This window comes from Neomonachus schauinslandi, chromosome 7, assembly GCF_002201575.2.
Source record: "Neomonachus schauinslandi chromosome 7, ASM220157v2, whole genome shotgun sequence".
NCBI classification, from domain to species: domain Eukaryota; kingdom Metazoa; phylum Chordata; class Mammalia; order Carnivora; family Phocidae; genus Neomonachus; species Neomonachus schauinslandi.
The window spans coordinates 146,944,865-146,971,287 of record NC_058409.1 but is presented as its reverse complement, the minus strand read 5'-3'; the positions used below and the strand labels follow the sequence as shown (position 1 = coordinate 146,971,287).

Below are 26,423 nucleotides of genomic sequence, written 5' to 3'. Positions count from 1 at the left end.
GAACAGAAAATATACAGTCTTGTCCTGTATTTGTCGAAAAAAATCCGTGTGTAAATGGACCCACGCAACTCAAATATATGTTCTTCGAGGGTCAACTGTAATTGGCTTTAGAATTTGATATGGAAATTTAATTATTTTGCAATTCACATTGACATTTGCTTAAAAAGTCAAGTTAGTTTTGGTTGACTTGTTGATGTGTTGTCGTTCCAAAGTCACCTGTAAACCGTGATTTTGCCAAGCCTATTACCAGCTTGTAGGGATCTGATAGAGTTTTCCAGGTCTAGAAGGAAAAGAAGACTTATGCATTAATTTTGTCATGTGGCTGAAAGATTTTCTGACCATATTAATACGGTGACCAAAGGTTAGATTTTTCCCATTCCTCTTTTTTTCCTTGGGTTTCTGCTTACGCAGTCCTTCTTTGATTTACAAAGTTTTCAGTAAGTATTACCTCTGTCATTTGTAAAGGCATGCATAGATTTTTAAACAATACTCCCACAACCAGAGAGATCCTCAGATTCATTTGTTTAGATAAGTTACTTTTCCATTGAAATACCGCCTTTAGGATAAGCCCTCGCCCCCAGTCTGAAGAAACAGTGCTGCAGGGTGAAAACTATGACCAAATGAGAGCTTGAGACACTTCCATGTGGCTTTTTTTCCTACAGGTTCCATATAAGTTCAGGTCAAAGGGAGTTGAAACAGGAAACTAATTTTTAATGTGCTTCTGACTGTGGTGGCCAGGAATGTAATCGCCAGAAAGGGAAGCCCACAGTCTCCCAGAGTGTTTAGATTTGTCTGGATCCAGTGCAGGACAAGAGCCCACTCAAGCATCCCCCCTCCTCCTCCAGTTACCATATGGCTGCAGCCTTATTTTACTTTTATGTCAAACAAGATTCTAACAGGGGATTTTTAATTGTTTTGATGCATTTATTACGTATTTCCTCAACAAAAAAGAAAACTAAAAAGGGAGAATCCATTTAAATTCTCTAGGATATTGATTTTTACACTATAATTTCAGTTGATTTTTATACTATGTAGGAACCAAATGCAGATGGCATAAAAAGCCATACTATACTTTGAAAGCTCACCGTGAGAAGTCACCATCCTGCCTGCCCACCACTCAATCCCCAATCCCATGGACCAGGGGCAAATCTCTTACTCTGGCTCTTTCTCCTGGTATCCTTCCCCCTATTCCAAAATAACAGGCATGATCACCATGTCCCACGTGTTTTTTTCTCATGGTTACAGTCCCATCCATCACAGGGGACGGTGTGGTCCACTGCATCTCCTTTATCACCCTCCCATGGCTGTGTGGTCACCACCTCCGTGCCCTGCATCCTTCCGTGTGGCTACACCCCAGTAGTTGGAATTGTCCACCTCATTATTGATTAGTCCTTGCTGGCTAAGTAGAATACCTTGATTCTGTGTCCTTTTGGATATGAGAACTTTATGTTTTCTAAGACTTAATAATTGCTTGAATTTCGCCTGATTAGTTTTCTTTACATAAACCCCAAGAGATACATTAAGGTCATTGATTCATTTCACCAATATAATAATTGGAGTGTCTGCTACGTGCCAGGCCCTGGGGATACATTAGTGAGTTGAAAGAGGTCCCTGTTTGGGGGAGCTTATCTGCGGAGAGACATAGTCAACAATAAACATAAGGTATTTTTTAAATGACGGAATATTCTAGAAGGTGATGAGAACCAAGGATAAAAAGAACAAGAATAGAGCAAGGCGAAGGATGTGGGAGTGTTAAGAGCAGGAGGCTTGGGGTGTCGGGTGCACCTCACAGAGCAGTACAGAATTTCTGTCTTTCTCTTTGTTTCTTTTATGTTTCCTTTGTTTCTCTCTCTTTCTGTCTCTTCTCCTCCCCACAGATTATTCCCTCCATATGCCCTTTTTCTAGCAGCGGGGTGGTGGGTTTTCCTCTGTCCTGCCGGTGTCTGCCTCCAGTTCCTCATCATCCACATTTGTCCAGGCACGTTGAGACAGAGACCCCAAGGCGTGCGATGGACACCCCCTGTGCTGAGACAGGTTATCAGCTGCTCTTTGCCCTGGGATCATCAGTTTCTCCAGGGAAGGGCCCTGTCATCAGACTTGTGTGTGTTGTGGGGGGAGGGAAAAGTGGCAGGTGCACCCAGCCCTCCAGAACGGCAGGGAAGGGGCTGGGCTGGGGTCTCAGAACCTGCTCTTCCCACGCCACTCCTGGTCTTCCGGAGCCATGTCTCCTGCAGAAGCCTCCTCCTTGGCCTCCGTTAGAACTGGGGAACGCAGCGTGTACTCAGTCCACTGCATGTTACGAAAGGCCTCTCTTGTTGGTGCTTGGAGTGACAACGAAATAGTCCTAAGATCCTGAAAACACGCACACTGCTGGGGCATTCACTGTAATAACTAGAAGTAATAAGTCGAAGTAAAGGCAATTGATATACGGAGAAAAATTACTGGAAATCTTTACACAAGTCTAGGGTTAAATACGTTTTGTACTGAGCAGAGAGGAAAGTAAATTACCCGTAGGGTGAGCAATATGCCCCAAATGACCTAGAATTGCCCTGTGTCTGGGGATGTCCCTCAGTCCCAGGCCACCAGAGTGCTAGGTCATCCTGCCCTCGCTCTCCACGAGCGACAGGAAAACAAACTGAATTATGATAGGAAATGCTCACGCAGCGATTTCTTTCATAGCCAATGATCGTCGTCTTGGGCGCTAAGCAGTGAATCTGAAAAGAGAAGTAGAACCTTCCAGGGATGCACGTTCTGTGTCATTGCAGGGATGTTAGTGATCCGCGGGGGGGTGGGACACGGAGCCTCCGAAGGTAACACGAAGGATCCTCTCATCTCAAGTCCCCAGTTTTGTTTTCACTATTCTTAGAGGAGAGTGTCCTAAATCCTGTAAGCTTCAGGCCCTACAAACCTGGATCCGCCCCAGCGGTGGTGGTGGTGACCCTGACAGACTCTAATGCTTGCCAGAATGAGGGATCGACTCACGAGATGCTCACAGAAATGCCAGTCAGTACTATTACCATCCACGGTAGAGACGTGGAGACTCTGACAGACGGCCACGGGAGGTTGTGCAGAGAGGAAATTATCTCAGGCACGCCTTAGCCGCCGATCAGATTCGTGTAAGTTTCGAATGTAAATGGAACAGTATGAAAATATATTTGACACCCCTTATTTGTACTGTTCTTTTCCTTGTGTGTGCACATGTACACGTGTGTCTATTAGGAAACTACGTGTGATCAAAGCGAATACCATGTTAATATATGTTAACTAGTGTATGTTCATACATACGTCTGTGTGTGTGTGTACGTGTGTGTATAGAACAAAGAAAACAAAAGTCCCATAAGAAGGGCAGTGGGACATCCCAGTGTGCTCAGAACGATTCCAGTTGATCCACTGTCCGTCTATATTCAGTAGTATCCTTCCGCTCCAAAGGTTTGGGGGGAACCCCATTTGGTCACTCAACACATCATCCTGGCTCTCGGGATAATCCTGTGGAAATTTGTTGAGTGCCTGGTCAGATGCATTTTTATTACTGTTACCTACTCTAAATTGCTATGCAGTGAAGTTTTTATTTACTTTCCATAGATTCTTCTTTATATAATGTAACTTGCAAGTTTTCTGTACTCTAGTATCATGAAATATTTTACTCATTTCAAACATTTTGGTTACATTAAATATTTGACTTTGATGAAAATGGGATGTATTTTGGCAGGAAGAATGAAGCCCGTGTCCCACAGCTTTTCTTCCACGGCCCAGTGATCTGCCCCAATGTCACTTAGTGAAAAATTCATCTTCTGCCCACTGATTTGGAAGGCCAGCTGCATCCTAGCTTAAGTCCATGTATATAATTGCTGCATTGGCCCTGCTGCCCTTCCCGGTTTATTTTTCTGTGCCAGAATCTCACGTCTGATGAATAGATTTTATGAATCATGTGTCTCTTTTAGAATTTTTCTGGATCTTCTCGAATGTTCTTTTTCCATATGAACTTTATATTTATGTTGCCGTGTTAAAAAAATTTTTTAAAAAGCATCCTTCTGAAATTTTGATTGGGATTACATTGCCTTAGTAGACTAATTTAGACAAAATTGAAATCTTGGACATATGGAAGTCACCTACTGAGAACCAATTTTTTTTTCTTCATTATCCCATTTGGTCATTAGGTTCTTCAGGAAGAGCTCATAGATTTCTTTACTTACGTGACTGTGAGCATTTATATTTCCTTGACTATTTCATATTTTTATTAATGTTGTGAGTAGTATCTATACTATTATACTTTAATTAGAGTCAAATTAATTTTGTAACCATACACTAAAATTTTATATTTTCCAGTCAGAAATCTTTTATTTTTAATATCGTAAACCAGTAATGATAATTTTGGCTGCCTTTTCTAATGTCGTACCTCTTGTCTACCCCACCCCAGTTTAACTACAAAGGCATATGCTTCTAGAATAAAAGTAAAATGTGTCAGTCCTTTTTCCTGATCCTTATTGGAATGTGTCGACATTTTCAGCTCTTTATTTCGTAGAAGTTGCCCCTTACATTTTGATTTATCGTATTATGAAACTTCACTTGTTTGTATTTTCTCAGTTACTGACTTTTAGTGAATGCCTTTTCTTCTTGACATGACAGTTTTACAGCAGACTTGGAAAGGTTTTAAGAAAAAACATCAATGGGGGCATCTGGGTGGCTCCGCTGGTCGAGCATCTGGCTCTTGATTGCAGCTGGGGTTATGAACTCAGGGTCATGAGATCGAGCCCCGAGTTGGGCTCTGCGCTTAGTGGGGAGTCTGCCTGAGATTCTCTCTCTCCTTCTCTTTCTGCCCCTCCCCTCTGTGCTCTCTGTCTCTCTCTCTAAAAAATGAGTAATAAATCTTAAGAAAAAAAGAAAAAAGAAAAGACATTGATGAATCTGTTTTTGAGAGTGTGTGAGGTTCTGAGCAAAGCACAGGGTGGATTCCTGCTTCCTATCCCCACCCGGACCCCAGGAGGCACACAGGACACTCCCCTCAGGATACAGAGCTGCGGAGCCTCAAGGACTGGTCCATTGATCTAGATCATAGGCCTTGTCTACACACACAGGTCCCTGGGCTTTACAGGTCAAAGATGGAAACTCACGGGAGCTGAGAGGCAGCATGGACACCACTGAGTGTTCACTGCAGGCTCTGAGTGTGTATGTAAGGGACGTGGGGTCAGCCCCCAAGTCACTGGAACACATTGAACTGGGACATGTTTCCATCATTCGGACATGTGAGCCCTTGGGATGTTAAATTTGTGAAGAGAAGGAAAGCACCTGTCATTCTACACCTGAGATGAGTGATTAATGGCTCCAAGTGGCATTCCAACAGTGAACCCCTGTTGGTCGCTGTGTGTTCTTTTTTTTTTTAAAGATTTTATTTATTTGACAGAGAGACACAGCGAGAGAGGGAACACAAGCAGAGGGAGTGGGAGAGGGAGAAGCAGGCTTCCCGCGGAGCAGGGAGCCCGATGTGGGGCTCGATCCCAGGACCCTGGGACCATGACCTGAGCCGAAGGCAGACGCTTAATGACTGAGCCACCCAGGAGCCCCGCTGTGTGTTCTTTAGTGTACCGGTGCCTTTAATTTGATAGTAAACCCTTCATAATCCGTGTACATTTCTATAAGAGTGATCTGTGGGTTTGTGTGTGATTTCTCAATACATATGCCTTATATTAATTCTTCCATCTGTGTTGGCTTCCTATTTGTGATTTCCAAATAGCTCCCTACTGTTTGCTAACTTTGGATTTATGGTCTTCTTTTGTTTGCCCCTCTGGTTATTTAGGAAACACATAACCTGTTTCGAATTCTAGTATAGTTACTTATACAACTTAAAATAATATGCTTAAGCCACTCTTTTTTTTTTTTTTTTATCCATGTCACAATGTAAACTAAAGCTGTAAAAATGTTGTCGGGCAAAGTAAGGCAATTGGTATATTTCTACTTCTTTAGTTTTCCAAAACTCACCAAACTTCACCTCAGGCCCCGATCTTTGTTAAAATTGTCTCGTTTCAATTTAACTTTAATTTTATTATGATTTTTATATCATGGAGTCTATTCTTTCAATAAAGAGGGCGTGTTCATTCTGTGCTACAATCTTACTGGTCTTTTTAAATGGATCCAGTGGTCTTGCCAGTCCCTGCATCCGTAACTTTCTCATTCTTCAGTTGAGTAGTTTAAATCTTCTCCTGGCCAGCAGGAGTGTATCTCAAGGAGATTTTTCAAGAGGGATCCTTAAGCCACAGATCGCCTCACCCCTTGCTGACCTCGGAGCGTCTTTCTGGTGCTTCTTGTCTTGCTCCTTGTAATGTCATCCTATCATCCTGCCTCGTTCTTGAGGTCTTCCTTCATTCAATTTTTTCTCTCTTTTAAATTTCCTGACAGTGGAAGCTATTTTGCAGAATTCTATTTGATACAATAAGTCTTCTTTCACAATATTTTTATTTTATTTTCCTTTGAGTGCTGTCTTTTTTACCTGCGCATTTTGTTGGACGGGTTGCTCTATAATCTTCACGTAGGCTCCACTAAGGTTCCTTTCTCCCAGCTCAGCTGGAAGCAGGGCATTTCCAGACAAGTCTTTTATCACCCAGAGTGGAGCTGGTCTCTTTCCTCGTGGCCTTGCTCCTGGGACGCATTTTTTTCCCAAGTGCCTTCTGGAACAAATGTAGACAGTTTATAATGTGACTAGTCCTTTTGTTTTGGTTCTTTTGATATGTTCACAGCTCTCGGCCATTTATTTGGTTTTGGTAAAGGAATCTCTATAGTGCATCACTTGAACCTTCTTTCCAAAATTCCTGCCATGATTTTTAAATTAAAAAAAAAAGGAGTGTCAGAGATATGTGCTTTCTTTGTAAAGCTATTGAAGAGTGGTCCACACCTGTCAAATAATTACATGGCCCACCTATGGTGACCAAAGACATTAACTCAGAATCTGCTCTGTTGACCAACAGCAGCATGATTTGTCCCCCAGACATGGCGCCATCTCAAGAGGGGGATGCCTGTGAAGGGTTCCTCTCCTTGTGGTCACTGTGACCCACTGTGACCCATATTTGTGACATGCTTCACGTGGCCTCGGAGTGGTGGGCCTCGTAGGGTCCAGAGCCCAGGAGTCAGGACCAGGCTACCTGCACTAACATCCTGGCTCTACCCCGTGCTCCTGCAGATCCACGAGCATGTTCCTTAGTGTCCTGGACTCCAGCTTCCCATCTCTGAAATGGGTATAATCACTGTACCTCCCATACAGATTTGCTGTGAGATTTAATGGGCTAATGCAGATGAAGGATCTCAGTGATGCTTTGCTATCCTTACCACTATGGAACTCGACAGACTAGAGGGATTTGGGCTTTGGATTCATTGTCTGACTATAGGTTTTCCGGACTTAGGACATATATTGGTTTCTCTAGAATAATAAGATTTTGCAGACCCTCCAGTGTCATTTCATGCTACATGATGAGCCACACGTGAGACTTATTCCGCATTTTCAGATGCCTTCACTTGTTCTTCTGTTGAGATCCTTTTTTTTTAGTTCACAGAGTTGAATTTCCCACAGATGTCTCTCCCGTGTCCGTGAATGCTAATGCAATTCTCTCATGGCTACTTGTACGTATGTAGACCTTACATCATATGGACAGTTCAAAAAAAAGACATCACGGTGCTGTCTAAACTATCCAGACAGTGTTTTTGTGCTCTGCATATGATATTTTGGGATAAATGATCAGAAATGCCATACTGGTTGGCTGCCGTTCCAATCTGAGTCACTTAAACCAGCTGAGCTAGAAAATGAGGTCTTTGAATATGGGGCTTCTCTCTACCCTGACTCATTGTAAGAGTCCTGAGCATATGTGAAACCATTTAAATATACAGTAGAGCATTTTCTCATGTCCATGTACATAAAGTAAATACCATTAGGTTCTTTTGCAACACAGGCTAATAAGTTATACCAATTATAATACAGTAAATGTAGTTAATGAGATACTGGTGTATACGTCCCTGTTCGTATTCCAGAGTTTTTAAGAGCAGTAGATAAATATGACATTTACAACATGATTCATCTGATAAGTTTTGTGATATAATATCTGGAGCTTTACATTAGGATGTCGACTCCAAAGATTACAACAGTATTTGACCAAATAATTATTTAATTAGCTAACTATACTAGCAACTAGCAATATTATTTAATTATTATTTTTAATGTGTAACAAGTTTGCGGTATTTGGTAATATGTAAGGCTGCCCTGGTGGGGATTAAATGCAATCAGTGAGTTCCTAAGACTTAGTAAGAAAATGAGACTAATCTACACATGTCTTGAAGAAGAGCGAATGCAACTGCAAAAGGTGGTTTCACAGGGATGGGAGCCACGAGGTTACATAAATATTGTTCTCTATACTCTGTGCATTCATTTCCTGGATCTGATTAATCTTAAAGTGTCACAGTGAGAAATCCTTCCTTTGTAGAATGGAATCGTTCCAGCCTTGTCAAGAAAGAGGACTCTGCCATCCAGTGTTCACCGTGTGTTTTCGGCAGGCACCCGGCCTTATGGTGCCTCCTGGCCAGGAAACTCGTCCGCAGCTTGTCTCTCTTCACACCTGGACCTCCGTGCGGGAGCCCTTTGACAGCTTCGCAGATAAAACTTAGGGATTCTTAGCAATCACTGTAAAAAAAATCACATCTTGCCATCCTTTTGTGGACGCTGCCCTCATGTCTGTCCTTTGCTTTTGCAATTCTTGCCTCGACCCCTCTCTGCAGGCTATGGCCTCCTATTCCCCATCCTGCAGATGACATCACCACTTTCATAATTAAGCCAAAAGAAGCCACGAAATGGGATGACCGGTTTGGTTTCGATTTCACATGCTAAGCACTCGCAGAGCGATGAGGACAGCTCATGGACCTGATGTGGCTGTGTGACCTTGTGTCTTACTGTCTCTGCTAGCTGACAGCAGACCACGTGGCAGAAACCCCGGGCAGGATATTGACATCGATTGCATCCCAGGGGTCGGTTTGCTTGAAGGTTCCATCTTTGTCAAACATGGGTTCCATCTGTTTCTTTGGTTTCTCTCTTAAAGCCCCCTGGTTGACAGTCCCTGGCACTCCCATACAGAAGCCCTCTGTCCGCTGCCCTCACCGACCGATTCCCCCCCCTGCCCCCCCGGACCAGACCTCATGGCAGCCCCATTGGCTGCGTGCTGGGTGGCTGCCGTCCAGGCCCAGACTCTGGACGAGGCCACCTGGAAAGCATTCTTAGAAAATTGACTCATGAGTCTGGAGAAGATCATTTCAAAGTATTTATCAAGGAGTGAACATCCAAGAAACCATGAAGCAGAAACGCCAGAAAAGCCTGAAACCGTAGGAGGAGTGAGGCCATCAATTTAAATCCTTCTCATAAAAAGGAAGAAGCCACAGTGGGGAGAGTTCACCTTCCGTAACAGAAGGGAGAAGCGACATTCTTTCCCCCAGAAAGCAAGGATCCAAACAAGGGAGTTGAAACGCAGTGGTTGGTGACTCTTCCATGATTTACGTCCCACTTTGCACCTCGACGTATGAATTAAACCTTCTCCTCAGCGAACGTCATTCATTTTAAAAGAAAGAAAAATGAACCCAGGTCAGTTGATGAATAGTTAAGTTAATGTGAGATACACAGGCTTTCCCCCGAGCATCACCAAATAGGCTCTCTTGAGAGGCAGGGAAAGATCGTTCAGATGTTATAGGAAATCTGACGTTGTGGCAAGGAAGGGAAAACTGTTTGGAAAGAGCACAGCCCTAAGTATGTGGACACTGATTCAATACCGAATCATTAAGAGCCCTTCCAGACACTACCCTGTGTGCATAATTAGCCATAAGTGGAAAGACACAACTTTTACCTAGAGGAGCGAGCTCGCGTCTGTGATTATGAAATAGATGCGCGTCACACCATTTGCAACTGAGATGTCGTGGCCAGCAAACCTCTAACTGTATGCATTTTTCCTGGGACCTTTTAGAGCGGGGTCACTTTGGAGAACTGCCTCCCATTAGAGGTTCCCAGCCCTGTTCTGTGAGTGGCACGCAGCAGAGTGGGTAAGAACGTGGGCTCACGGGGTTTTCTCCCTGGCCCTGCCGCACATCAGCTGTGTGACCTTGACCATCCAGAGCCTGAGGGGCCGCAGCAAAGCCACTCCCCATCCCTGGGCCTCAGTGTCCTCATCTGTAAGATGAGAATTTCACTGGGGATGTTAATGGGAGTGTGTGTGAATGGATGGATCGGCATAAGCACCAAGAACGACGCAGGGCCCAGAGCAGGCCGGGGAGCTGGACTGGCTGGTTCCAGTCCCGGCCCGCAGGAGTCCGTAGCTCTCAGAAGCTTGTGGCCGCAGCCTGACCGTGATCCGTCGGACTCCCAGCCTGCTCGTTCCTCCCACTTGCTGGTGAAGGCGCCCGCTTCACTCTGAGCAGGCCTCACTCTGTCTCTTAGATTCCCAAGTATTTGGCTAGAGCCTCGAGCTCGAGCGTGTAGGGCGTGTTGCTTTTGGTGCTGCCGTTTTATGGCTACCCTCTGCCTCCCACAACGGGGTAGTGTGTTCCGACCCTGCCAGTAATTTGCTTTGGCCGCACTCAGAATAGGTGTAACACGCCAAAGCATCTACCTTGTAAGACCGTCCTGACTACCGTAAAAATACCCATTGCTTCTTGGTGTCCGCACAGTGTTCGAGCCTAGTATTCCTAAGCGAATTTAAGCCCGGACGCCGCAAACTCCGGCCCACGGGCCAAGTGCCGCCGGCCGTCTGGTGCCGTCAGGGGGTCTGGCTGGAGCCACGGGCTCGCCCACATGTTTCCAGGAGGTCAGGCTGCTCTCTCCCTGCCGTGACTCCCTTGAATTGTGACAACAGGGACCCTGTGGCCCACCAGCCGAGAGCATTTGCCATCTGGCCCTTTGGTCAGCTGTTTGCCAGGTAACATCTTCCCAGCCAGATCAGGGTCCTCCTAGAAAATGCTGCCCCTGAGCCTGGCTCAAGTCCACAGGCTTCCTCCCATCAGTATGTAGGCATCGCTAAGGGGGGTTTGGATGACGGGTTTATTCAGACATCTGTCTTCTCAGCAATTTGGGTGACATGTTTTATTCTCCTTCCTCGATTAGGAAAGTGGCGTATCTTCAGGATAAGAAAGTTTGTCTAAAGAAAGAAGTAAATTAGATTTAGGGTCAATAAACATGCAAGCTCATATTCATACTGCTGGCTTTTGCCTAAATTGTATAATACCCTAGCCAGCTACCCACGTGCCTAAGCGTGGTGGGCCTCATGGGCCCATTCTCTGAACGAGGTGGGAGACGACCCACCTCCCTTTAGGGTTGCCCAAAGGCAGCTTACGAGGCCCCAAGATCCTCCTCCTTCCCATGACTCCGTGAGTGTTGGCAGTGTCTCTCAGGACTTCTTCGAGGATCTACCTCCCTCTCTCTCTGAAAGATAGGGTTTGGGGAAGGACTAGCAGTAGTTTCTCATCCCTTATAAACCTTCACCCTGTGGATCCTGAAGGCCATGCTCTTCCATCAGAGATCTTGGCTTTTGTTCCATCTCAGAGGAGACAAGGAACACCTGTGATGGCCATCTCTAATTTAGGTTCATATAATTGAGATAGCTTCCACTTGCCTTTCTTTAGATTATGAATAAATGTATTCAGTTACCTTTCCTTGCGGGGCATTGTTTTCCATATTCCTTCATCCCCACTCCCCCATTTTTAGAATGTAATTCTGAACTATCTCAACAATTCTCATAAGCGTGAATATCCTAAAATGGCATACTTTCAACATCATGATCCCGTTACCACATTATTTTTACCCATGTTGGAGAATCACTTAGGGGTAATGCAACAAAATGTGTGTGACTTTTACTGATTGGACAAAGCCCACCCACATTGTAGAGAACAATCTGCTACTAATTAAGAGTCTACTGACTTCAATGTTAACCTCGTCTAAAACACACCTTCACAGAATCTTCTAGAATAGTGCTTGACCAAATACCTCGGTCGCATGGCCCAGCCAAGTGGCACATAAAATGAACCGGCACAGACCTGGATTCAGCCAGATGGACAGCAGAGAGCAGCTTTGTTGGACAATCAGGAGTAGATCTGGGGAGACGTGGGAGGGGCTAGAGTCAGAGAGCCAGAAGGGTTCCCCTGCCTGAAATGGGCACACACACAGGACAGCAGGGCCCGAGGAAGGGACTGCGGGCTTTGTGTTCTTATCTCTTGTCGCCGGGAGATGCTCTGTGAGCAGGGATTCGTGTGGGCGAGGAGCTCCCCAGGCAGGATTCGGGGTTTCTCGCCAGATAGACGAGAAGCTTTTATTCGTCCCACTGATGAAAAAAAGTTAAGCCAAGGAAAAATGACTTAATAATACACACAGCGCTGAACCTTTATTTTCACTTAAGCTCTAAAAACGTGCATCCATTTTCGGATTCTTTCATGGCCCAAAGCTCCCTGGGGCAAGGACTGCCTATGGAAGGTCTAAGTTGATTATTTGCAATCACATGCCTATTACTGATGGTGTCCAGTTTGAGTTTTTTTAGGAGAAAAATGAAACTTGCCCCCATCACCCGAGTGCTGTTCAGTTTAATGACTGGTCTCTCCCGAGTCATTCCAGAGGTTTGACTTAGTTTTCATAGAAACAAGCTTCTCGGTTTTTGTGTTCGTGTTTCATCACGCTACAGCAAACTTAATTATATTACATAATTCCAATAACGAGTTCAGCTGGCAGAGGCTGTGTGCAGGGGCAGCTGGGGCCGTGAGCGCTCCCGCGTCACCGGCGGAGGCTGTGTGTGCAGGGGCAGCGTGTGCAGGGGCAGCTGGGGCCGTGAGCGCTCCCGCGTCACTGGGGGGAGAAGGACCCAGGACCGCCCGCTCGGCCTGCGTGCAGCACGGTATGGGCGGGGGCCGGGCTGTTCTGCCAGGAGAACGGAAAGGCCCGATGGGTCTGATGGGTCAGATCAGAGCAAGTAGAGAAGGGAGCTCTCCTGAGGCGGGCAGTGGCCCGGAGGCGGGGAGGAGCCCTGCCAGCAGCATGCCTGGTGTCCGCAGAAGAGCAGAACCGATGGAGAGAGCCCCCCGACAGGAACTCACCCAGAGGTATCCAGCCGCTCTGTCCTCCTGAGGGCAGGCCGGAGGCGTGTGACGTAGGAGGTTACATCGGCCTTGCTCAGCACAGAAGCCGCTGGGGTCCCCAGTTGGCAATACGTCCATTATCACCGCCTGTCGTGTGCAGGTAAAATCCACGCCCCACACAGCTGTGCCAGGACGGGGGTGAGTCCGCGCTCCTCAGGGTGGGCTGTCTGGGAGCCTTAGAAGGGTATCAGTACTGGGCTTCGTTACCTTTACTTCTCAGAGCGCGTCATCTCGAGGTTGGAAGCAGTTCCTGTCCGTCCCAGCCCCTCAGTACGTTGGTTCTGGGATGGTCTTTCTTGGGGAAGGGGCCTGAGCTGCTGTGCTGCTGTGACCTTGTAGTCCCAGCTTCCGGGCCGTGGGTCTGGGGCCGGGCGTCTGCTTCAGGGCAGTCTGAAAAACCAGGAGCGCTACTCGGAACCAGGGCGCTGGTCCCCAGGGGAACCTGGGTGGGCTCTTCTAACTCAGTGACAGGGAATGAAAGTACCTCCAAAGAACCCATTCACCAGGCTCCTCCGCCCCGGGTCCTATTGACGCCTCTTAATTCTCCTCATAGTGAAGTCATGACATGAGTTCCACATGAATGCGGGGGGGGGGGGGGGCAGTGTTGAGCTGTGGGGGCCCTGAACTGTCCCAAAGAAGAGCAGGGCTTGCATTTCTTCGAGTCGTGGTTCTGCTGGTCATCCAGGCCACCAGGTTGGGGAAGGAAGGGCTTTGTAAAAATCCCCATTCAGGACTCCCACCCCTGATTTGTAGTCCCTGGGGAACGGGGGAGAGGCCAGGCATGCAGAGGTGTTCGAGAACCTCACCAGCCAGCTGAGGTTTGGGAACCTCTGTCTTGGCTCAGGCTGGGCCGCAGGCAGAGTCCAAGGTCCCGTCAGCCCCTTTGCATGCTCCCCTGGCATGAGAATTCGGGATGTTAGACCCGGGGAAACAGGGGCAGGACCCCCTATTCTGTCAGTACGCAGTCCCAGCTGCAGTCTGGCGCAGATTGCTGGTTTGTCTGCTCTACGTAGTTACCAACCACCCCAACGCGTGTGCCTCCATGCGGAAGTGTTTGTCATCGGGGCAGCTGGGTGTTGAATGGGTTTGGACGAGAGCAGGAGGGAGGCACCCCCGCCCAAGGGAGAAATCTGAGGTTGGAAAGGATGCTCATCCTATGAGCAGAGAACAGCCTGGGGGCTCATGTCCCTCACTATCACCTTTGCAACTGCGTTGGTGGTTGCCCTTGCTTCTTGGGGCTCAGTTTCCCCAGACCTGAAGCGGGATGGTGAAGTCCTCCCCAGCTCCGATGCCCAACCTCCTTTTCCCCGTTTTCCATGGAAACTGGATGGAGGAGCAGTGGCTCAGTGAGCCAGCCTTTCGTCATCATTGGGAATCTAATGATGGCCCTTTGACCTTTTATGAGCCGAAGTTTTGCGCCCGAGTTGACAGAATGCACACACCCTCTGTGGTCGGCAGAGAGAACGCCTCCAGATGAAGGACTTTTGCTGAAATAGAATTCAGAAGGCTGTCCAGGAGAGCGGGCTCCATTTCTCCAGCCCGTGTGCCCCTCAGATTTTCTCCATGAAGGTGAACACTTGCAGATCTTAAGAGATTCTTCTCAAGGCAACTTCTGATGATGGGATGGTGAGACAGAAAAATCTGGCACAAATAGCATTTGGCCCCTGAATACTAAAAACTCGCATACCCCTGACTTAGCAAAGTCCATAAAATTAATATTCGCGGCGCCCCTTCTGGAGGGAGCTTTTGGTGTCCTTCCACGTGGCTTTGTGGGACTGGGCAGAGAAGCCGTGAGTGTGTGTAGGGATGAACACGGTTCGGGCTGGTGTCTGGCTCATCATAAATCTCTCCGTCAGGGTCACAGGTGGGACGGGGTGGCTTGACTTTTGAGGCTGAACAGTGAAGTAGCTGTCAATTCGCATGCGTCCCAGGGCCCATGGCCGGGGCCACGTTCCCTGTCCAGGCCTCCTGGTTGCTGAGGTCTGGCTCCTGTTCTTGCCAGCCAGGTCAGTGACAGACTTCCCGTTCTGGGGTGAAATTGGTGGCCAGTCCCCAGAGCTGCCCCTAGAGACCATGTCCAGGACCTGCCGCTCGCAGACCGTGGCGGTGGCTGAGGGGTGATGCGTGTTGGGCATGCTGTTGTCATTTCTGATGCGCTCACTCCTCCACTCTAGTGTGTTTGGGGACAAGTGCATGATTGCTCCAGAAGCTGGGGTGTGAGCAGAGCGCAAGCTGTTTGTCCAGGGACTCTGCTATATCTGCGATGTTCACTTACACATTTAGGCACCAAGATCCTTGGCTCCTGCAGAGCCAGACCCCAAGAGCAAACGGGGCAGGCGCACTCGGGGCCCACGGCGTCCTGCCGGTTCCCCACCACTGTGCCTTCAGCGTCCGGCCTGCCCCTGCTCCTTAACTTGTGACTGACGTTTTTCCTATGAAAAAGGCAGCTTTTTTTCAAGCCGGCATCTGTGTATTGTTGGATGTGCATTGTTATCTTTAAAACAGGTTATTTAGGAGAAAAGTGGGGTAGACCTCAAATTCCCTGCATGTGAAGACACGCCCATCTCTGCCCTCACGTCACACAGTCCCCGCCCAGTCGGACCTCAGCAGAAGCTGCCTTCCCCCCGGAGCCTGAGCCCTGAGGGCTGAGCCTGGGGGTGCCCACGCTCACAGCCGCAGAGGTCGTGGCAGATGGTACAGGAAGGTCAGAGCAGCCCACTGGACCGTGGCAGGTGCCCCACCGCGAGCCCAGGTTGGCCTGAGCGGGCGGCCGCCCTATGGTTGCAGCTGAATTTCCATGCCGGGCTTCCCCATGCCCCACGCTCACGCCTGCGACTAACTCCAGCCACGGGGGCCTCGTGTTTCCCACGGACGTCCCGCAGGTGCTGCGTCCACGATTCTGTGTGTGTACCTTTGCGAAGGTCAAGTGTTCTCCCTGGAAATGGAACAGCAGAGTGCTCAGTCTTGAAATTTCAAAAAGAATAACAGAAAAAAGAAACAAGAACTAAATTCTAAACTGAAGCCAGCAGTTACGTGCTTTTTGCGAGACTTCCTGATGCTAAATCCACAAGAGGCCCTGGGTGGCCCCGGGTGGGGCTCAGCCTCAATTAGGCCGCAGGCCGCAGTGGCCTGGGTGTCAGAAGGGCAGCCGTGAACCCAGGGATGCCCAGGGGCTGTTTCAAATACCCTTGCTGGGAATTTGCATTTTCAGAGAAAACCTTAAATAATCAAAACCAAAATGTTACAATTATTTTTCTAATGGAGAAGACAAAGTCATGTTACTGAGAAGCCGCTGATGATTGGTGACAGCTGGGGATGTTGAGTATTGAACACAGGACTCCAGGAAAGCCTGCCTGAACTGTGGAGAGACGGTGGTAAAGTCAATGGGGAGCCTGGAGCTGGCCGGGCGGGGGAGCCCTCGGCGGGGGCGGACCCCGGGGGCCAGGCGGCCGGGTCCTCCAGGTCCTGCCCGGGAAGCCCAGCTGACTCGGTGATACCAGCTACGTGCTTCGTTCTGGTTGGTGGACTGCGTGAAAACAGAACCCAGTGGGCCAAGTACGGCCACCGGTGAGCAACCAGGCACACCGGGCTTCTGCTCCCAGAACCCTCAGACACCAGCACAGAAGCTCGAGGGGATTTTGACTCTTTCCTGAGCTGAAATCAAGACGTTTCCCCAGAGCTCTGCCTGTGAAACAAAACAGACAGTTGGCGTTTCCAGATGCTGTGTGAATGATCTTTGCTCGGGAGGATTTCTTCACAACGTGCAGCCAAGAGAAGGGCAGAGAATGGATCAACCCAGTTGGAACAGCTTAAGACGGTGGAGACAGAAGACTTAACAAGGTGGTGTGAAAAGCCTGAGAGCAGCCAAGCCGTCTTTGCAACCCCAGTGTGGATACACCAATTAGAATTTATAAGGCAGCGGGGTTGGGAGAGCAGAGGTAGGAAATGGGGGGAAACAACAGAAGAGCATCCCAGAGGCTCCAGAGGCAGAACCATGACAGCCTCGAGGCTGGAAACGGACTGTGCATACCAAGGATGCATCACGTCCGTGGCTTCCCATGAAACAGAAATCACTGATCCCATCGACACCGAAGAATGAAAACATTTCCACAGCGGATCTAGAACAATTCCTACAAAGCCAGCGGTTTCTTTTTAGGTGGCTAAGACTTGGAATTACATAGTTTTCTTAGAAGCACAGTAGAATCTGTTCAGGAGAAACACGGGGTATAAAATAGGAGAAGTGCGCCAGGGCGGGGACACAGCGCGGGGACGGGGCCCCTCCGTCCCCCTCAGCCCCCTGTCCTCCCCTCACCACCTCATTTGTCACAGCTTTCACAGGAGTCCAGGTTTTGGCTCTACAGCTGTTTGGGTCCCTGCCCCCTTGAGAACGTGAGGGGAAGTACCGGTCACTCTGCTCGGACCTGTCGGCAGGCACGGCACGCCCGGAACTGGTGCAGCGTCCTGATGCCCGGGGCGTGGAGCCCTCATTCCCTTCTTTACGTATTCCCATACTGTGGTCCCCAGGTGTTCCCAACCGCACCTTGGTCCATAGAGACTCTGAAAATACATTTACAAGGGCTTTGCTGTGTAAGCAAAATGGTTGTTTTAGACCTTGATTTTTTTTTTACCTTCTCTTTGTTACTTGAATACAGAAATATAATTAATTCATAAAATAAGTAAGAGACTTAATTTTTTAGAAGTTTTAGGTTTCTAGAAAAACTGAGCCGGCAGTCCCATATTACATAGTCCCCATGCCCCCCCACACACACACACACTCGATTTACTCATTATTAGCATCTTACATTAGCGTGGTACATTTGTTAGAATTAATAAACCAGTATTGATATGTTATTAACTAAAGTTCACAGGTTATTTGGTTTTTCTTAGTTTTTACGTACTGTCCTTTTTCTGTTTCGGGAACCTACCTAAGACACCACATTATATCTGGTTGTGTCTTCTTGGGCTCGTCTTGGCTCTAACAGTTTCTCAGATTTGTTTTGTTTTGTTTTGTTGGGTTTTTATTTTAAGTAGACTCCACGCCCAAATTGTAAAACGCTGAATTTAGAAGTTGCATGTATTGCCTGCCCTCACCTCCCTTTAAAAACAATGTGCACACGTGCTCAGAGAGAGAGGCCCAGCCGAAGCGAATGTGAGGCCCAGTCCCAACGGTCCTCTGGGCAGTCTCCGTCTTCCACTCTGTGTCCCTCTCTGCATAAGTCGGGTCCCTGCTTCGGTCCTCACAGACCCTCTCCCGTTGGCACGGGGTGTTTCTGAGAGGAGTCTCGTGAACTCTCCACCAGGTGTTCTTGGCTGTTGCTTGACCAGAGTGTGACTATCGAGGTACAGCGTGCGTGTGGGAGGGAGGGTCACAAAGCCAAAGGACAAAGCAGGGGACCTTCACAAATCCCCTGTTTTACCTGAAGATTCAGGAGAAAATCATTGTTGGGTTAACTCGTACTCAGGGATGGCTGCTGAGTAGACAGAAGCCCCTCGCGGGTTCAGCCAGGGACAGAGGCTCACGGGTGCTCCCCGGGCTTGGCTGTCCCGGGACGTCCCTGCATCACAACCCACGCCGACAGGCTAGGACCACGCGGGAGAAGCATGGCTGGCCCTCTGAGCTCCTCGCTGCACCAAAGGCACGCCGCGCCACCTGAGTAACAAAGACCATGCTTTTCCTTGCCCTTTGCAGCAGATTTTCAACAACCAGCAGCGTGCACCCCTTTGCGCCCCAACGTTACCTGCAGAATTTCCAGTTCTTGCTTGAACTCCCTGAATGGGAAGACAAATAAGAGTGAGAATCGTCACGTCCTCTTGGAGGCCAAATGGCTGCCACCTGGGGGGAGCCCAAGGCGTTCTCGCCATAAGAACACTTGTCCCTGGGCCACATTTCACCTCTGCCTCTCCTGCCTCCGATGACCGCCCACCCCAGAGTGTGCACCTTAGGGCCTCCTGCGATTTGTTTGTGCAAAGCCAGTGGGTGCTTGTAGACTGTCGCGGGCTTATCTGACCCCCAACGGTGGTACCACTGGCTGAGCCTGCCCAGGTTCATCCCACCTCTGTCAGCGGCCGACGTGCATGTCAACAAGAAATACTTTTATACTCAGAAAAGAAAAAAAAAAGGTTGCTTTGAGAGAGAATATACTCTACAGCTTCTAAAGAATTCAGAAAAAGATGACCAGACGTTATGGGTCTCCTATCGGAAGTTATCACGTCTGAGGTCATCGTACAAGAAACACGTACATAAATAAATAGAACCTGTGACCCAGCCTCTGGAGCCAGGTGCCAAGTTAGAGGATGTGCGGAAGACAGAGGAACATGCAAAGGGAAACCACAGAGATGCAATCTGCCAACTATGATCATCAGAAAGAGCTGTGGAGACTCAGCCCAGTGGGCAGTATCGTTTCTGAAACCAGTAAATGGAATAGAAAAAAATAGGTTAAGAACCCATAGAGTAAAGGAGAAGAAAGACCTGCCAACCCATTGCAAACAGCGGACTGTATCTGGATTCTGGGTTCCCGACAAGCAGATGAATTTCAGTTAGGACATTTATGACCCCGCTGGAGATGTAACACTGGATAGCATGGTATTCATGAATAATACGATATTGAATAATGTAACATGAATTGATATAATATGAACTATGTGATTTGAGTAATAATATAATAATATGCATAATATGACATTAAGGGATCATGGCCTATTTTTTAGATGTCACGATGGTATTGTGGTTGTTTTAAAAACCAAACAATCCTCATCTTCTGGAGATGTGCACTGAAACATGTACACATCTGGAATTTGCTTCCGCATGCTACGGGGTTGGGGACCTAAGTTGAAGATCATTCAAGTCAGGTGGCTGGGGACACGTGGGGCCTTCCTTTTGCACATGTGTGAAATTTCCCACCTAAAAACAAGCCAGAGGGCAGAACAGAACACTGTGTGGAGGGGGTCATTTCCAAGTGCAGGTGAATAAAATCAGGGGAGGGGAGAACGATCACCAGGACAGCTAATCAAGGAGGTAGAAGCCCCAGGACCCGGCAGGCTTGGAGAGCAACTAGAAATAACCACGTGCCTGGGGGCTGTGGGTGGGATTAGTGGGGCTGTGTCTCCGGGAGAGGTGGTGCCCCTCACCAAGGTGTCTTTGTCTCCTCCCAGTTGGTCGGTGGGCAACTGGAGCACCTGCAGCCGGACGTGCGGTGGGGGCATTCAGAGCCGGCCCGTCCAGTGCACACGGCGGGCCCACTACGTGTTGGAGCGAGTGGCGGCCATCCTGTGTCCGCAGCCCATGCCCTCCAGCCGACAGGCCTGCCACTCTCAGCGCTGCCCGCCCGCCTGGAGCACCGGGCCCTGGGCAGAGGTAAGTGGGGCAGGGATACGTGGGGGGGCAGCCGCTGGGCCCCCACCGGCGGATCGCAGAGCTCAGGTCTCACCGAGCCTTGCAGGGCCTGTGGTTGGACCCCCCAGGCTAGGTCTGATGGACTCCTTGCTGGTGGCTGCCTTCTTTCTTCCCTGGCAGTGCTCTCGAACCTGCGGGAAGGGGTGGAGGAAGAGGTCCGTGGCCTGTAAGAGCACCAACCCTTCGGCCAGGACGCAGCTTCTGCCGGACGCCGTCTGCGGCTCGGAGCCCAAGCCCAGGACTCATGAAGTCTGTCTGCTCAAGCGCTGCCTCAAGCACAAGAAGCTGCAGTGGCTTGTGTCTGCCTGGACCCAGGTGGGTGCTGCCGGCCCCGGGTGGGTGCCCTGAGCCCCGGGTGAGTGTCTGCCGTCCTGGGTGGGTTCCTGGGCCCCTGGTGGGTGCTGCCAGCCCCGGGTGGGTGCTCTGAGCTCCGGGTGGGTGCTCTGAGCCCCGGGTGGGTGCTGCCACTCCCGGGTGGAGGCTCCAGGCCTGGGTGGGTGCTGCCGGCCCCGGGTGGGTGCTCTGGGCCCAGGGTGGGTGTCTGCCGGCCCCGGGCTCTGAGCACTCCCTGGGGGGAAAGAATGGATTTGGGCCCCAAGCATGCTTGCTCCCCTCACTTGGCTTCCTGAGGGGGGTTTGTGAGCCCTGGGTGCCCCCGCCTGCCGGTGATCTGGGGACCAGCATCACGCCACAGTTGGGTGGTGCGGCTCACTGGGGTCCCGGGGTTTGGTCTCGTCCTCGGGTATTAGATTTCTGCACTCTCTAATATCAGCTGCAACCCAGCATTTGAACATTTCAGCCAAATGATAGCTTCAGAACTACTCCCTTCACGGTTTATGTTTGCCCTGCCCCTACTTAATGCCCCAAAGCGCTGAGCCTTAAGATCCTCCTTTTTAAAAGATAGATACTGTAATTCCTTTTAAAAATGCCAAGGTCTAATAAATCTCATAGAAATTTTACGCTTCTGTTAATGTTCAAGCAGATATAAGCAGAAGACAATTTGACTCTCGCAAGATAGAAAAGACACAGACGCCAGCAAAGAAATATTTTTCACTCACATCTTGTGTTTTCATTTTTAGTGCTCTGTTACGTGCGAAAGAGGAACACAGAAGAGATTCTTGAGGTGTGCTGAAAAGCACGTTTCTGGGAAATACCGAGAGCTGGCCTCCAAGAAGTGCTTGCACCTGCCGCGGCCCGGTGTGGAACTGGAACGCGCCTGTGCCCCACTTCCCTGCCCCAGGCCCCCCCTGCACACAGCTGCAGGCCCCCCTCGAGCCAGCTGGTTTGCCTCGCCCTGGTCTCAGGTAGAGTGACAGTCTCCGCAGAGTTGGGAGCTGGCTGGGGCTTCGGTGGGGAACTTTCTGTGAGGGTGTACCCCAAACCCACTGAGCCAGGTCCTGACCCTTCTCTCCAGAGTGGGTGTGGGGCCCGTGTTCCTGGGTGTGGGTGCAGCTCTCCAAGGCTGGTCTCCAGGGCCTTTGTGCCGTGTTCTACATCATCAGCCCAATCAAGTGTGGGAAAACATGTTTTATTTTCTGTAAAAGCTGGGCAGACGCCCCCAGAGATGCGTGTGAATGCGGAAGAGGTACAGGATCTGGAATAAGTCGGTGATTGTACGTTCTACTCCAGTAACCCTGAGGCCTTGCCCACGTGGGAAGAGGGTGGAGAACCCCGGACTGTCCAGGCCTGCCCGGGCTCTTCCATGCCCCCACCCCTCCCTCCGTCCACACCGCCTTCCACTCTAAGGAAGAATTTTGTTAGTGTTGTTAACCACCTCTTACCTTGCCCCGTTTCCCGCTTTGGATTCCTGGCAGTCCTCATCCTGGGGCCTGGCTCCCCTCCCTGCCCCTGCCCGTGGTTTTGCTCCTCTGGCCGTGCTCCTTGATTCCTGCCCGTCCCGGGTCCCCTCACTGTTCTTGCTCCCACTGCGTTTTCTGCTCATTCTCGGGGTACACCCAGGCCGGAGGGCTGTGTGGGACTCAGGCATCCTGAGCCCTTCCTGCTGGCCAGACCCCAAGGAGTCTGGTCTCTGCTGGTCTGCGTGGGAGAGACGGGTGCTCACCTCAGTGAGGCCCGTGAACAGGAGCAGAGAGCATTTTCTGACTCTCTAGTCTGTTGGCCGGGCCAGAGGAGCAGAACCATGGGAAAGACCTCTGTCTCATTTGCACATGGCAGCCCCTCTCTGACTCTCCTCTTTGTGAAAGATGAAGGTAGAGGAGACAGAGGGAAGGAGTACGAGGGGTGTTTGGTGGCGGCCAGCCTCTGGGTGCCCACCGCAGCTTCTGGTTCTGTGGATCTTCAAACCTGACGTAGCACTTGCATTTAGAAATATATGAGCCCGTCTCCCGAAAGTATTTAAATGAGAAATTGTTCAGCTTAAATAATTGGAGTAGGGGGCATGTGAACTATATCCTTCTCAAGCATTTTCTGATTTAAGTAGACAAAACGTCTCAATAACTACAACATTTTCCCAAGTGGGAAACCCCTTTTGTTTTCTTGTGAGCTCATAGTCTTTGCCATGAGATGAAGCAAGGGGTGATAGAAGAGGCGGGGTCAAGTTTTCTCTGGGACATAGGTCGTACTTTCTCTGTCCCTCGGGAAGTGTGTGTCAGAGGCACATAGAGGTGGTTCCCGAGACATTTGTCCCTCTGTCAACAGGGACACTGAGACTCCCGAAGCTGAGGCAGCTCCCCAGACTCCGGCTGAGCCAGCGTTCAGCCCACTGTGCTTCATTTGGAGACTTTGGGAAAATTTAGAAAAACAGAGGTTTATCATCATTTCGTTTAACCCAAAACCGAAAATACATCTTGCATAGCTTTCTCCAGTCTGAAATATTCAATGTGTTTGTCTAAGAAATCATTTTTATCATAAGCTGCCTGAAGTTCTTATCCAGCGTGACTCATCTATTACGTTCTGAGACTATACCATTTTGGGAGTCATAACTCAAAGGGTTATGTTTGCTGTAAGCGCTGGTACTCACGACTCTGGATCCCCGAACTGTGGGAAATTGTGGGGCCGTAATGCATGGCCTGTGCCTGGCTGAACTCTGCCCCCAGACAGGTTTATTCTTGTCACAGTCGAAAGATCATGGTTGCTGTTATGTGATCTTTAGGGTTTCTATTGATTTAAATGGCTTTGCTTATCACATTTCATGGCGGGTTGCCTGGTAGGTCTGACTTAAATCATTTTGGTCATTTGGGCTTAGCGTCAGGTGGTTCACACGCTAATTTGGTCTGGGAATGGCTTACTTGGTGACACCTGTTGGACTGTCTGATTCTACGTGACAGAGATGGGAGTGTGTGCTCGGTGCGGGAGTGTGGGGGCTCCGGATTGTTCCGGGGGTTCTTCACCGGGACCGTGCACCCCTGACCTGGAAACCCAGAGGCTCTGAGGGCCAAGGAGCCATGTCGCTGATGATCAATATGGCAGCTATGACAAGAGTCGGATTAAAGTTGTGTCAAACTCACACACATGCCCACGGGCACACACATGTACACAAGCAATGGGCATCCGTGCACACGGGCATGCACCCACGCAGGCGCACACTCACACACACACACGGGCATGCACACACATGGGCATGCACACACACACACACAGGCATGCACACTCCAGGGCATGCACACACGTGGGCATGCACACACACATATACATGGGTATGCATACACACAGGCATGCACACACCAGGGTTGGCACACACGTGGGCATACACACACACACACACACACGGACATGCACACACAGGCATGCACACACATGGGCATGCACACACACATATACACGGGCATGCACACACACAGACATGCACACACCAGGGCATATGCGCACACACATGGGCATGCACACACACACACACACACAAAAGGATATGCACACACAGGCATGCACACACCAGGGCATACACACACATGGACATGCACACACACACACACGGGCATGCACACACAGGCATGCACACAGCAGCACACAGAACACACAGGCTTCCTGCACCCTGCTGTCCAGTTGCCTGTCCACCTCTAAGAATTTGCTGCTGATCTGCTATCTTCGTCTTGCAGTTACGGGTGGACACAGGGAGACAAGAACCTTCTTGCTGACACTGCTGGATAAGGGCCACAGCACATGCCACCCGAGTCGAGGGCGTTTCTATTTGTAAGCCATTAAATTTGTACAAAAACTCCCAGCTGCGTTTATGTTTATTTAGAGCAGAGGTTGTAATGATGAGGCCCTTGAGGGCTGTAGTCTCTCATCCTGACCTGAGACCTTGGTCTCGGGGACAGTGGGGAGTGCTCCGGTGGGGAGCAGCTGCAGACTTGGAGAGAGAGCACCCCGCCCCCCCAGGCCCCAGGAAGGAGACAAAAAGGGAGAAGCGTTCATGGGTCTCCCCGGAGGGGAGAGATGTCATCACAGTGGGACAAGGAAGGTATGAGACCTCAGACTCTCAGGAATAAAAGTGGATTTGTTTACTAGCTGTTCCTGAGTTCAGGCTGAGCCTGCCCTGCAAGAAGCCCTTGGCACTCGTGGGTCCCGTGAATGGGGGGGGCACGAATAGAGCCTTTGAATAGAGCCAGCCAACCATCAGCCAGGAGCTACAGAGCAGCAGGCATCCCCAGCCTTTTGCCGTCGGGCCAGAGACACACAGTCATCCCTGTAATTTAAAAGAAACCCAGAGGCAGACATTATTTTGAAAATATATCTCTTTGGATTTCTGATAATGACTAAGAGTGATGATCAGTTTTCCCCAGTCACCTCTTCAGAGCAAATGTAGCGCCTTTGGTCCAGGATGTCCAACAAAGCACGGGGATTGTTCCTGAGACAGACGAAGTCCAGAAGGGAGAGCGTTTTCAGGATTTCAGTGTTCTGGAAAATGTGCGCTTAGCAGGTCGCCACTCAGACCCCCGGGGAGTCTGAGACTGGCACACCCACAGGGGTCGACTCCGAGGGCGTCAGCACGGAGGGCTCCCAGGAGGTGCCGTCACATTCGACAAAGTTGTTGAATCCTGGGATGGCAAGAAGACCCAGTTTGCTGACCTCGGGGTGGGGGGGGACGCTCCCCCTGGACCACAGCTGATCCCCCCTAGTCGGGCAGTCTTGGAAAGGGCCCTGCCTTAGCTGTGCCTGGCCTTAGGCCTTGGATGAGGGAGGCAGGCATGTGTAGTTGAAGGACGAGAGGCAAAGCAGGGGCCCAAGGACCTGGAAGAGGCTGGTGTTCATGGAGGGAGCAGCCCGGGGATGCTCTTCAGAGGATGATGCTCCTGCTTCACCTCCTGCACCCCCTGCACGGGGGGCTGGAACTGCCTCACTGCCCCCTCAGCAGAAAGACCCAGAATTGCCCACCGGCAGGCCATCCTTGCCCCCGGCGAGTGTGGGCCTCAGCAGGAGACACAGACCGTAAAGAAACACGTTTGCGAATGTTGCCGAGCTCTGGTGGTGGCCCTACCAGGGCTGAAGGCAAGAAGAGGCCCCCCTCGAGGAGGGGCACCGGGTCCTCCCTTGTCTGCAGCAGGGACACCTGGGCAGAAGTAAGCAGGTTGGGGGTGGGGGAGGCAGTCCACGAGCTGCCAGGTGACAGTGACACAGGAAGTCTCGGCCCCCTTATGAGACGGCCGGCTGCCCTGATCGTACACTGGCCCTGTGCACACTCTACTCGGACTTAGATGTGGCCGGACTTGGCTCTGAAAACTAAAAGATGAGAGGAAAAAGTAATTGCCGACGCAGCTCTGGTCAGCTAGAGTGGTGGCTCTGCGAGCCTGGCCCGGCTTCCAGCTGAAGCGCTGTGCGTAGAAATGCAGGATCTCAGGTCCCACCCCGGCTGCCGAAGCTACAGGTTTGGGATGGGCCCAGCAGGTGGCTGGCCTGCATGTCGGCTTCGAGAGCCACTGACCTGGGCTGGAGCTAT

At 50.0% G+C, this 26,423-nt stretch overlaps 1 protein-coding gene across 1 annotated transcript in view; it reads left to right on the top strand.

Annotated features, from left to right (window-relative positions):
• The window catches only part of ADAMTS16 (ADAM metallopeptidase with thrombospondin type 1 motif 16), a 163,444-nt gene that overhangs the window by 134,458 nt on the left and 2,563 nt on the right, over window positions 1-26,423 (top strand). The window contains exons 19-21 of the mRNA XM_021702532.1: window positions 20,287-20,488; window positions 20,648-20,842; window positions 21,607-21,831. Coding sequence (XP_021558207.1) covers window positions 20,287-20,488; window positions 20,648-20,842; window positions 21,607-21,831 — 622 coding nt within the window. The remainder of the gene's footprint in view (window positions 1-20,286; window positions 20,489-20,647; window positions 20,843-21,606; window positions 21,832-26,423) is intronic.